At 46.6% G+C, this 13,233-nt stretch overlaps 1 protein-coding gene across 1 annotated transcript in view; it reads left to right on the plus strand.

Moving 5' to 3' along the window:
- si:dkey-49n23.1 (semaphorin-3D) overlaps positions 1 to 12,110 on the plus strand; it is a 30,832-nt gene extending 18,722 nt beyond the window's left edge. Inside the window, exons 3-18 of the mRNA XM_067253852.1 lie at positions 2,895 to 3,058; positions 3,213 to 3,275; positions 3,580 to 3,699; positions 4,032 to 4,119; positions 4,234 to 4,362; positions 4,490 to 4,632; positions 4,755 to 4,869; positions 5,086 to 5,155; positions 5,641 to 5,785; positions 6,611 to 6,833; positions 7,463 to 7,551; positions 8,914 to 8,955; positions 9,097 to 9,254; positions 9,734 to 9,798; positions 10,067 to 10,200; positions 10,391 to 12,110. Of these exons, the coding sequence (XP_067109953.1) occupies positions 2,895 to 3,058; positions 3,213 to 3,275; positions 3,580 to 3,699; positions 4,032 to 4,119; positions 4,234 to 4,362; positions 4,490 to 4,632; positions 4,755 to 4,869; positions 5,086 to 5,155; positions 5,641 to 5,785; positions 6,611 to 6,833; positions 7,463 to 7,551; positions 8,914 to 8,955; positions 9,097 to 9,254; positions 9,734 to 9,798; positions 10,067 to 10,200; positions 10,391 to 10,837 (2,195 nt within the window). The 3' untranslated portion in view covers positions 10,838 to 12,110. The remainder of the gene's footprint in view (positions 1 to 2,894; positions 3,059 to 3,212; positions 3,276 to 3,579; positions 3,700 to 4,031; positions 4,120 to 4,233; positions 4,363 to 4,489; positions 4,633 to 4,754; positions 4,870 to 5,085; positions 5,156 to 5,640; positions 5,786 to 6,610; positions 6,834 to 7,462; positions 7,552 to 8,913; positions 8,956 to 9,096; positions 9,255 to 9,733; positions 9,799 to 10,066; positions 10,201 to 10,390) is intronic.
- Positions 12,111 to 13,233: the final 1,123 nt, after the last annotated feature.

The raw sequence follows: 13,233 nt of genomic DNA on the forward strand, positions 1-13,233 counted from the left end.
GCACTAGTCTATGGTGACCAGTTGGATGCATTAAGATAAACACGGCCTTCTGTGCTGTACAGTACATAACCATTAACAAAACGGTTGGTTTCAGTACTGTTCAAAAGTACCTTGATTCTTTCCAATCATTACGACTGTTCTGGAAGAATCTTAGCGTGAGGTTTGATAATCCACAACTGATCCCTATCCTGGACAGTCCATGTAAACTCCTCATACACTACTGGGTACATAAAACATTTACTGTGTTTGGTTTCTATCATCTCATGGCAGCTATACCACTGTAGACCAACCATGAACACTTTAAGATGTATCCCCCCAAGGCCTCTCTGACTGTTAGCGTATGGTTTGGCAATCTGGCAATCCTTCATTGACAAGTGTGTCTGGTATTATCCAGCGGACCCAAAGCCTTGGCTCCTATGCTACCTGTTCTTGCATGAAGCAAAAGGCACATTTCTGTTCTCCATTGTGCATATAACTTTGGAGACATTACCATGGTGTTCTATCATTGAACTCACAAGTTGTCCTTTTTTTAAGATGTCAGAAGTCCTTCGAATGCGCGAGTTGAAGCATCTTGGACCGTGAGCCTGTTAGTGTGATGAAAGCCTACTCTGTTACTGTAGGAGGAGCGGGGGCTGTCGGACGTAAGAAAGTCAGGCTGCCTGGCGTTTCCACATCATTGTTATTCCAGATGTTTTGATGGCATGCGAAACGTCTTACATCTGAAAGACAACACGTTACAGATCAAACCTCCCCACCTCTTCTGCCCGTTCATTCCTGCAGCATGTGGGTGTCCACCTCACAACCATTTGTAATAAATGTGGTAGCAGACTTGGCTTGAAGAGTTCTTCAAACCACTTGTTTATCGATCGTCAGTTCAGTTCAGTTCATTCACATCTGGCCACCACCCATTTTTCATCATCTTAAAAGTATTCCTCACAGGTGTTGGGCACACACCCAATACTTTCCTGCATTTAATCGATTGTACCTTGCCGTGAGACCTTAAACAAATGTTTGTCATTATCACGTCACAGACACAGCTCGCCATACACCAGCACTTATTCAACAGTTTCTCAGGGAAACTAATCCAAACAATGGACTGTCACAGAGATCTGGAATTTGTTAGATTGGAGTTCAGATTTCAGATTGGCGGTACTCCACAAAGCCCTGTGTGTGCGCGCGCGTGTATGGGCATTTGCGTATCTGCGTAAAGGGTTCCTGGGGGGCCAAGGTCAGTCCAGGAGGCTTAATCAAACAGTGCTTCTCTGTAGAGCCAGAACTAATTAGGTTGTCTTGACCAGGTGACCTCTGAACTCTGAAACCAGGGTGCAGAAAACTGTGGCTGTGGGCTGTAACTAACCCAATCAAAAGATCTCGCTCAAGGGCATTGGCCAATCAAGGCAATCAGACCAGATGTAAAGGAAAAGGACAATTTAGACTCACTGCATTATGTCCATTCTGATTTATGTGCAGGTCAATCAACTGTCAAGAGAAATAAAGCTTGGATGGACAACAGGAAACTTCATGTAGTAGTCCAACATTAAGTAAGGACTTAGGTATTAGTTTCAAGTTGAGGTATCCTCCCATGAGTTATGGTGTATATGACTATAAATCTCAACTTGAAAATGTCACGCGCATCGCCACACATCCAACTACTCTGTCCGGATTCTCCAGAATGATGCCAGGTAGAAGAGATCCAGAAATATCCACAGATAACTTGTATCTCACGCATTGCCCAATCTGGTCTGTGTTACTGCCCATTAGTTACGACCTGTGAACATGATGTGTACTGTCCTCCACTTCTGGATTTTATGTGCTGGGAAGATGTTAACCTGTATAACACCATCCACTATTATACCATCAGGCTCTTAGTCGTTCCGCTGAGCTGCCAAGATCAGGAGAGTCTGATCTCTGATATATGGGAGAAAACAGATAACAGAATAGTGTGTGTGTGTGTGTGTGTGTGCAAGTGTGTGTGTTCAGGACATGGGAATTGGGTTGGGTTTGACACACAAGTGATTTTGTCAATTTTAAAAGCATTACAAGTACCATGGCCTCGAGTATATGCTCTGTTATTGTTACTTGGAATATGTACAGTAACAGCATGTAATCAGGAAATACTACTTTTCAGCATAATTTCAGAGCCATATTAATGTCGGAGATGCAGCTATTGATATAACTATGATTTCATGGTTAGGTAATTTAAACCAGATCTGTGAAGTGAACATGTGTAGATATACTGATATAATCAGTGGGATAATATACATGGAAAGGATTAGCTGGTGACACATGGGTTAAATCCAGGCTCAGTTCAATCTGCTTATCTGAGCTCTTGAAATGTACAAAATGTCAAAATAGCTGCAAGCACAATGGCGGATTCCTCCTCAAAATGGCAAAATATAGTAACATTTACATATTAGTGGCTTACAGTCGCTAAACAGATAATCTGAGTCTCATGAGATAAATACATATTACAGATGAATCATTGCTATGTTTGGCAACCAGAGGATTGACCAGAAGACCAGAAACCAGTATGTCTGTCAGAATCCAAAAAACTAAAAAAGATGGATGGGGGTCTATTTCAACCTCTGACCTTGCATTTATCAGCTCAACGTCTTACCAAAACATTCGTCAAGAAGGCTGAAAATTCTTGTCCAGGTACAAGATCAAACAAATGGCCTGTGTCCAGAAGGCTAACATTTTGTCCAGATATAATATCAAATGAATGGCCAGTGTCCAGCAGGCTGACAATGTGTCCAGATATACAGCTCTGGAAAGAATTAAGAGTCCAATGCACCTTTATCTTTCCTTTCCAAATTCCTCCGATAAAATTATGATGTTATCGGAGGAATCCTAATAAGCAGTACACCCCCCCCCCCTCCCCCTCTCTGTTTCAGAGCTGCGTCGTGAGAGGAACAGTTCAGCGCTGTTCTGGGATGGGGGTGTGAGCGGGGGCTACCAAGCCCTGCTGCTGGATGAGGATCGTGGTACACTGCTGCTGGGAGGGCGGGACCACATCTACCTGCTCCAATCAGACAACCTGGAGAAGCCCACACGCACGGTACACTGCTATCCATTCGCAAATACACAGATACAGCACACATTACCATCACTTAACATTGATGTGGTTCGCCATATGCTAACCTATGCTATGCTAACCTTTCTCCCTTTTTTCTCTCTGGCTCTGGCTCTTTCTATGGTCTTTTTTCCTCCAGATCTATTGGCCAGCTGCTAGGGAGCACGTGGAGCACTGCAGACTGGCAGGGAAGAACCTATTGGTAAGCAACAAGTCAGAGCCAGGACAAACAAACAGGACGTCTCCCACACAGCTGAGGTGGTCACTAAAGTACATTCCCTGGCTCAGACAGAGACTGTGTCCTTGTTTCTATGTAGCCTTGTTTGGACATGCTCTTGGTTTAGGAGACCCTGGGGTAAATTGGTATGATCTGGATATCATTCCCTTTGTAAAAGCAGGACTATCACTATCTCAGTCATAAGACAGATGCAGTAGTAGGTAACCAATTGGGCCCTCGGTTGATCCTCTTGTTTTCAATTCTTTGTCTAATTGACCTGTGTTTTCAGACGGACTGTGCCAACTACGTGCGCCTGTTGCAGCCCTTTAACAAGACTCATGTGTACGCCTGTGGGACCGGTGCCTACCATCCACAATGCACCTTCATCCATCTGGGGCACAACACGGAGGTGAGGAGCCAGCCCCGATGAGCAGACAGGGGCTGAGGCCTAAGCTCTCCCTGTAGGGGGTTAGAACGAGTGAACGAGGGTTTGAGCCATGGGGCTGGGATTAAGATGGAGGATTCGACTCCATTCGCCTCGCTGTCGTCTGTCTCTTTGTGCGCTTTGATGGATCCACAGGAGGCAGCACAAGAACAGAAGACATATCCTGGAGCTTTATATGTAACCTAATGAAAACCAAGCCATAGCAAATCCAATTAGATGAACTGATTCCAGCTGTTGCAGAGATCTAAATCCCTAATCCCTCTATTGTCACCCCTGTTTTCATCCCTCTCTTCCAGGAGTTCCACCTCCTGGCCCATGCAGTAGAGTCAGGGAGGGGCAAGTGTCCCTTCAGCCCCAGAGAGCCCTTCACTGCCCATCTCACAGGTCAGTCTCCCCACACAGAGTTGTTCCAAATAATACAAATACAACACATACCTGTATCTGTGTTGTATAGCGCAACTTGGTTTGTGTTTCTGAGGCCCCTTTCCTTCCTGCCAGATGGAGATCTGTATGCAGGCACGTCGGTGGACTTCATGGGTACCAACGCCGCTATCTTCCGCACATCTGTCCAGGGCAACAACCAGCACTACCTGCGGACGGAGGCCTATCAGGACCACTGGCTCAACGGTGAGGCACACAGGAAACGTGGCTACATGAGCTCATCGCAGCACATTCAGTACCTTGATGTGAAAACTGAAATGATTGGAGTTTCAGTGGCGGTCATAGACTCAGTGTGAATGCTGCTTGTCTCCAGAACCAGAGTTTGTGGGCTCCTTTTCCATCCCGGACACTCACAGCGCAGACGATGACAAGGTTTACTTCTTCTTCAAGGAGACAGCTGTGGAGTCTGGGCAGTGGGACAAGCGTGTTTACAGCCGAGTGGCTCGGGTTTGCAAGGTGAACCACCTTGTGTATTGTCCACCGACAGCATCTAAATACACTCTGCCATACACTGTCAATTCCCAATGAAATATTTGAAGATTCAAACAATGATAACTGGTGTTCTTGTGGCTGAACAGAATGATGTGGGTGGTAAGAGGAGCCTGATAAACCGCTGGAGCACCTTCCTGAAGGCCCGTCTGGCCTGCTCTGTCCCCGGGCCTGGAGGACTGGACTCACAGTTCAACGAGCTTGGTAACCACTCTGTCCTGCTACACATCTCTCACATCACGCTGGGAGTGGTTCCGATTTTGCTCTGTCAGAAGGTGGTTTCAGATCATGTAATGGAGCAATGTAACTGTGAATCTCCTTGTTTTTGTCGTAATACTTTTGAATGATTTGCTTCTTTCTAGAACCTCAAATAATTATTTGTAAAGTTTCTGATATGGTTTCCCTTCTGTGTCTTTCCAGAGGACATATTTGTTCTGGAGACTAAGGACCCGCAGAATCCAATCATCTATGGTGTTTTCTCCACATCCAGGTACAGTAAATTTAAATGATGAAGTGTTGACCAGGAGGAAAGCTGATGATTGGTAATGATTAAAAACCTACTAATAGGAAAAAACAATACAAATGGTGACACTTTTATGTGCAAATGTATAGCTCATGACATGCCAGACACACCCTGAAAGACAACAGAATCTTGAAAGGATGTTCCCCTCTTCCTAAGAAAAACAATTCAGTAAAGGACATGCACACTCCCGCCCAAAACTCCAGAGACCTTGTGGTTATACAGGGGTCAAAGTTGAGAAGGCTTGGTTATATTATTGAAGGCTTGGTTATATTATTGTAACAAGAAAAAGGCTCACTTCCTGTCGTTCTTTCTCCTCTTTCTTGCCCCTCCTCCCCCTTCCACTCTCCCTTCTCCCCTCTGTCTTCCCTTTCACCCCCATTCACTTCCTTTCACCTCCGTCTACCCCTCATCCCTCTCCTCACCTCTCCTGTCCCCTCCTCCTCCACCCCTAGCTCTGTATTTAGGGGCTCGGCTGTCTGTGTTTACTCCATGGCTTCCATCAGAGCAGCCTTTAATGGCCCCTTCGCCCACAAGGAGGGCCCTGACTACCGCTGGGTGGAGTACAAGGGGAGGATCCCCTATCCACGACCTGGAACAGTACGTACTGCATCGACCTGTCAGGATGAGTGTTGAGCCAATGAGATGGCCAGAGAGAAGGTCGGATAGTTCCGTGGAAAAAGACACAGACGGAAAGAGAGAGAGAGATTGAGTGGTTAAGAAAGACACATTACAAGCCAGTATAATTGGGCTGCAAAAAAGTAATGAAAATAAAAGTCGTAAAAATATCCCACAGGTAGTCATACAGAGAAAACGGACGGACGGATGGATGGATGGATGGATGGATGGGCGGGCGGGCGGGCAGGCTGGCAGGCTGGCAGGCAGGCAAGCAGGCAGGCAGGCTGGAAGACAAGCAGCTCTGTGTGTGTTGATTAAAGCAAGCTGATAAAGCTGGTTGAATGTTGCCACTGGTATTTCTGAACGCATACAGGCTCTTGAGATCTCCCGGGACGTTTTCAAACGTCAGTGAGAACCTGTGCTTCAATGCTGTGTGTGTGCGCAGTGTTATTGTAGAGCCTCGGCAGGGGAATACTGCAGGCCGCCGAGTGGTCTCAGTGATGTGGTTGATTACAGCTGGGGTCAGACACGTCAGGGTTGAGGTACAATTAAGATGAAAACAAAACCATTTTCACATGGCTGCTGTGGTTTTAACCTCCGATCAGAGTCACTGCAAACACACCCTCTAATGGCTGCCACATTTTAGAGGAAACGTACTCGGAAATGGCGGCCGTAAGGGTCTCAATAAACAATCGCGCTCTTTTTTTTCGTGGCTCTTTGTCGATCTATAGGGAATTAAATCAGACATAATTGAGGATTACCTACAATAAACATTCTGAATGGGTCCTTGTCCCCCTCTCCCCCCAGTGTCCCAGTGAAACATATGACCCGCTCCACAAGTCCACGCGGGACTTCCCTGATGACGTGGTCAGCTTCGTGCGGGGCCACCAGCTGATGTGGGAGTCCATCCTTCCCATGGGCCGCCGGCCTGCCTTCACCAGGGTCAACCAGGCCCACACCCTGAGGAGGGTGGTGGTGGACAGGGTGGAGGCCGAGGACGGACAATACGATGTACTCCACCTCGGCACGGGTCAGTAGGACAGAACCGGGGTGGGGTGTGGAGTGGAACAGAGGTGGTTTGGGGGGGATTATGCTCATGTTCAAAGTTCATTTTTCTTTTAAACTCTCCCTCATCTTGGAGAGGGAGGTGATGAAAGCCATTTCGGGAAGTTGCTTTTGAAATCTAAGTCCAAGTTCCAGGGAGGTAACGGAACGCTGACCAACCAAATCCCTAGAATATGCACACACATAAGGGTTCCCACGGCAACCTCCCTTACCAGCTGCCTGAGACTATCGTGACATTAGGAAATCTTCAAGTCTTATTGACTCAATGTGTGAGTGTGTGTGTTTGTCTGAACTCTGGCCTTTCTGAGTGAATCATTTAAAGACAGAAATTCAGCTCCAGGCAAACAGACATGCCTGGGCTGTGTGTTGACGACACATCCCAGTCAGAAGTGCTGGGTCTGGGGTCAAGGGACCTGATTGTGAGGGCAACACAGAGGGTAGCAGCTGGTACCTCCACCATGCAGGGTGACACATAAATCCTGGTCATATCTACCCTTACACCGGACCTATTGATGGTTGGTTACCAGGATACCTCCACAGAATGTCTTCAACAAACCACCTTCACTTTTACAATGTTGCTGTTGTCTCTTCCAGATGACGGCAAGGTGCTGAAGGTGGTGTCTATACCTAAAGAGGACTTGGGAACAGACGAGATCATCCTCGAGGAACTCACAGTGTTCCAGGTGAGAAGCAGGACCGGATTAGTCACAGCTTGCCATTCCCAGACTATGGCTTACCAGTCTCCAGGACAAATAAGGTAGAATGGTTGAGCTACAGGACGAGACTTCTGAAGACGAGCATTCCTCCCAGTGTGTCTGAGTACCATCTGTTGACCCACAGGCATGTGTCCCTCTGTCTGAGGCATCCGCTGTTGTTTCCACGACAGCATTGCTTTACAAAAATAGCCACGTGGAAGAAGAAAAAGAGATAGGGCACATATTTCCCAGGGCTCTCTCAATCCTGTAAGCCAACAGCCTCGGACAAGAGCAAGAGGAAGAGTGTGGAATGGCAACAAACAGGAGATCAGTTGGGCTTCATCCATTTGTTTATGTTTGGAATTGAAAGCGGAACTAACCCATTTTCGACCGTCCCTTGAAACAACGTGAAGATCAGTATCAGTGCGCTGGGCTTCTCTACATGTGTCAGCCTAACTCCATGCACAGCGTAGCTGCATTCTCACTTCCTAGCTACAGTGAAGCGTAGTAGATTGATAAAACGGATGAAATCTTACCAGGGAATATTTTGTACAATAGGCGTAGTCATAGGAGTTGCCGGGGTCACACAGTGTTAATGCAGTATCAGAGCTCCCTTTTCTACTCCAGATCTCTAGAAAGTGTATATCTTCATCGTGGGAGAGAGAGAGAGCCTGGGGAGTCCTTGGCAGGCTCTTGGCCGGGGTTAATACCCAGATATGAGAGTAGTAATGTGTTTCCCTGCAGGGAGACGCAGAGGTCAAGCTGCAGTGACAGCACCCTCTCTGGGAGGGTGAGGGACTGAGAGAGAAGAGGCTAGATAGAGGCTCTGTACGCTTGGAGGGAAGAGAGAGAGAGAGAGAGAGAGAGAGAGAGAGAGAGAGAGAGAGAGAGAGAGAGAGAGAGAGAGAGAGAGAGAGAGAGAGAGAGAGAGAGAAGAGAGAGAGAGAGAGAGAGAGAGCAGAGGCAGGCTAGCAGGGAGCTGTCAGTAAAAGCCACAGGAAGGCCAGCAGTGGGCCGTGGCCCTTGGCAGGGCTCCAGAGGATAGTGTAGCTGGGCTGTGAGGAGACATATGATAGCGGGCTAATCGTCCGCAGCCGCCTAAGAGCCCTGTTGAATAGAACCAGTCATTTAGAGTGGTCAGGGGCCATTGGCTCACATTGTCATAGTGCTGAAATGACTCAGTGAGCTGGAAAATGGCGTAACTCTCTCCTTTGGAGAGGCCTTTGGTTTCTCTTCACCAAAGCATGCCTACCTACAATGCCCACCTCATCTCCTATAGTCCATATTGTTTAGAATGCTCTTTGTGGCGTTCTGTCCATTAACTCGATTGATACTGTTCTTCTCCTACAGAGCCCTACCCCCATCCTAAGTATGATGCTGTCTACCAAGCGGGTAAGTTTACATGCCCAACTGGCCACTACCTATGGGTGGTCTTCATCGGGTTAAACAGGTCACTAAGCAGTTAAGACTTTACCTCTACTGTAGGTATATGGGCTGTGTAGATGATCTGTTCTATGGCATGTGTGTCTGCAGCAACAGTTGTATGTGAGTGGCGATGGTGGGGTGGTTCAATTGGCCTTGCAGCGATGTGAGCTGTATGGAAGGGACTGTGCTGACTGCTGTCTGGCCAGAGACCCCTACTGTGCCTGGGATGGGCAAACCTGCAGCAGATACTTCCACACAAACAAACGGTAGTTCCACCAAGTACTCTATACGGCAAACTGCATTTGGTTTCATCCCTGTAATACAATGCCGTTGCCTTATGCTGTTGAGTTTTGAAGGACTTTTTTCCAACTTAAATTTAACGCATGCAGTACGGTTTTTGTTCTGACAAAATCTTTAGGTCTTAGGGATCACTGTTTCCATTATCAGAAGCTTTAATCCGTATCCTCCCTTTAATAGCGTTCGTGTCACAAAGTGCTTAACCGTAACTCACCACTAAACCCCCTGAAGAGCCAGTGATATAGCACAGAGGCCTAGGAACTAGGGAGGCTCTGCAGTATGCAGACAAGACACCATGCCTGAGGAAAAACAGTCGTTATCAAGTCGAGTTAGCTACAGGATTTATCTAAGGCCGACCCAAGATTATACTGACGAGTGCATCAAGGCTATCGGATAGTTATGACCGCAGTGAGATTTTGAACTCTGCACTCTCTCTGGTGTCTCTCAGACGCGCTCGCAGACAGGATGTCAAGTACGGGGACCCGTGGAGCCAGTGCCATGACTTAGGAGATGGTCAGTATTACTGCACTGTTCTGTACTTACAGCCTGTTCAGATGTGCTTCTGTCAGCGACTGGCTCTGAACAGTCCCTGGAAGTGACTTAGCACTCCATATAACTTATCTCTGACGTCGGAGAGCCCTATCAGTCCCATGTAAGTCTCGAAGTTTTTACAAACTCGGTTTACACCTCCAGTGTCAAGTGAGAAACGTGAGGGATTTTATTTTTGTTGGTGAAAGCGCTCTCTGGTGGCCAAGCTTGAACCCTACACCTTTCTCTGTAGGTTCCGAGTCTGTGGAGGTGAAGGTGATCTACGGGGTGGAGAGTAACTCCACCTTTCTGGAGTGTGTGGCCCACTCTCAGCAGACCTCCGTCAGGTGGACGGTGCAGCAGCCCCAGGCTCACACCAGCAAAGAGGTAAAAGAGGAACAACCTCCAAAAAACATCCCATATTAATGGACGAGCACAGAATGATTGACACTTGGCTAGGTTTGTATCGTGGAGAGGACTGCTTTAGTGTGCAATAAAAGGTGTGTCTAGGTGTGTGTGTTGTGGATGAGATGGTTTTTGTAATAAAGACTCTGTCTCTCCCCTCCTTGTGTCCCAGCTGCTTCAGAGTGAGGAGCGGCTGGTGCGTCTGAAGCGAGGCCTGTTAGTCCAGGGGCTAGAGCTGGAGGATGCTGGCCTGTACACCTGCGTGGGCCAGGAGCACTCCTACTCCAAGGTGTTGGCTCGATACAGTCTCCAGGTCATCCCCAGACACCACCTGACCAGCCCAGGCCAAGGGAGGGGCCCCGGAAGAGCTCTGGCAGACAGGCACTCCGAGGGACTCCGTTCCCAACTCCTTCAGAGGAACTACAAGGAGCTGCAGCTGGAGGGCACCGCGGGGCTGAGCGTGGACGAGTACTGCGAGCAGCTGTGGTACAGGGAGAAGCGGAGACAGCAGAAGCTCCGCACGCTCAAGTGGAAGCAGTCGGTGGAGAGCCGCAAGGCCCGTGTACGAAGACACAACCCTCCCCATGACAACCCTCCCTATGACAACCCATCTCAGTGATGCCTGAGAGGGGAGGGGAGGGCAGAGAGACTTTGGGAAGGATGGTTATGTAGTCTTCAGTGCTAAGGAGTTAAGGCACAGAGACTTTGGGATACAAACTATATAAACGGGATTGTATAGCCTTCAGTTCTAGGACGAGTGGTTTAGGAAACTTTCTGTTGAAGAAAGGGGGTATGTATATTAGTGGTAGTTGGCTATGCACATGGAAAGGACCTTCAACAGATATGAAAAAAAATATTGATAATATCAATTATGTAATGACTTTTCATGTTACCCAATAGAGATCTATTTTTGATAGACCTTTCTCAATTCATTTCTTAAACATAAGCTCTCGCGTGTGAAGGGGACAGTGGGGTTGTTCCGGTCTGAACTACATCCCCCGGGTGGCAGTGGACTACAAGGCTCATACAGGATGTGTTGCACCACCGTTATACAACCAAGGATGTCCCTGAAATATTGTACTTCCTTCTTGGCACAAAAACATGTCTTAAGAGTTTTTCTCCCATGTGACAAAAAACATGTCTAAGATTCGCAGCTCATGTTTGCATTTGTCATCACCACCATCACACTTCTGCTTCATCTAGCCATCAGGCTCACAAAGTATGTGTCGAGGGAGACCCTGTAATAAATAATGTTGAAATCATCCCGCAAATAACTTCTTGTGAGACAATTTGAGACGCCCAATTCTTTGTGAACCTCAGTCAAGATCCATAAACATTTACAAAATGTGATCTTTACCATTTTCAAACAGGTTTTCATTACATATTAGTGATATTTTTGATGATCTGTTGCTTAACAGTTTGATTAAATTCAGGTCATTGTTTGTACTGAGGTGATCACCCAAATCTGTTATGAAAGGCAAGTAATGTAACTAATCTAGCAGCACCATCTAGTGTTACTTTCAGTGCACAGCAGTATTTTTTTTACTACACTTATGTATCCCATTCAGTAGGTCGAATTAACCTATTTATGCTTAATCGTAGTTCACTATAAAATACATAATGTTAGAATGTCTTGACTGATATTCAGTGAAATGGACTGGACCATCAAACAGTGTGAAACCTACTAATATTGATGATGCTGTCACAATGTGCATTAGTCCTGGTGCAAGATGTTGGAATCAATCAGTGCTCACATCATACCTTGGGCAATGCTGGTGTTTTGAGATTTGAGGATTTGCTTTACATATGTTTCTGCGGCTCACATCAACCAGGAGAAAATCTGAACTTCAGCATTCTTTCTGAAACAATTTTGCCATTGAATAAATGTAATGTTGACCAAAACACTAGTACATCATTATGAAGTTGTGACTTATGTGCCTTCATTTTTCTCAAGGTTCAAGGTCCAACATACCTGAGACAGTCTCCTTGAGCCTCTAGATGGAGACATTGTCACAGTTAAGGAAGGTAAAGTAGTTACAGTATCTATCAACCAAATAAAGTACCAGGCATATCCAACATATTTACTCAGCTGATAAAGCAACACTTCACATGACATGTTTGGATGATGTAGGGAAGCCTTTTCACTATTTTGTGAGAATGACATAATGTCCCACCTTTAATGTGCATATGCCTGTGTCTGATGTAGTGGACACACACACACACACATACCCCAACACACACACACACACACTTTGTTCTAGGCAGGAGCCTTGGCGCTGGACGGTGTCTCGGGAGGGCTCCATAGCAGATGGGGGGAAATGGAACTCCGTGGTAGCGGGTGAAGAGACATGACAGGCCGTCGGGTGCTAATGCACGAGAACATCTGGCCGATGCTCTCCCTGTCACTCCTCGCCCGCTGGCAGAGCTCTCTTGCCCCGGGCCACTGAGCTGCGGCTGGGCCACGGAGACACGACGCCAGCCACCAATACATTGGCAAACTTAGAAGTTGGAGTTACTAATCACCCCTTTATTGCTAAAGAGCGTCCAAATCAAACTCCCATGACGTTAGATTTATTGCCTGGATGGATACTGTGTAGTAGCCTACGGACAGGCGTTGGCTAAAATGTAAGTGTTTATGTTATGTTCAATCTCTCTGATTAGTTCGCGAAGCAGAAGGAAAATAAGAACTATGAAAAGTAAAACCCATAGTGACCAATACTTTGACACTGATGAAACGCATTTTAAGTTGAAAAACTTGGATAAACCCACATATACCTTGTCACTTGCAATCTGCAGTTTGTTCCTTAAATGAGGATTTAAAAAAGGCTTGAACGTTTTGTATTGCCTATTAATCATGTAGTCCTCGACATCTTGCAACAGGAACTATGCAGCTGCCTAGTCCATGCACTTCTCAAAGCCAGTGGGGCCTATTACCACATTGTTAGTCAACTGGTAATATCTACATGTGTTTACGTTAATTGACAGAATAATCAACAATGACTAATCACAAATGAT

This window comes from Osmerus mordax, chromosome 2 (assembly GCF_038355195.1).
Source record: "Osmerus mordax isolate fOsmMor3 chromosome 2, fOsmMor3.pri, whole genome shotgun sequence".
Lineage (NCBI taxonomy): Eukaryota > Metazoa > Chordata > Actinopteri > Osmeriformes > Osmeridae > Osmerus > Osmerus mordax.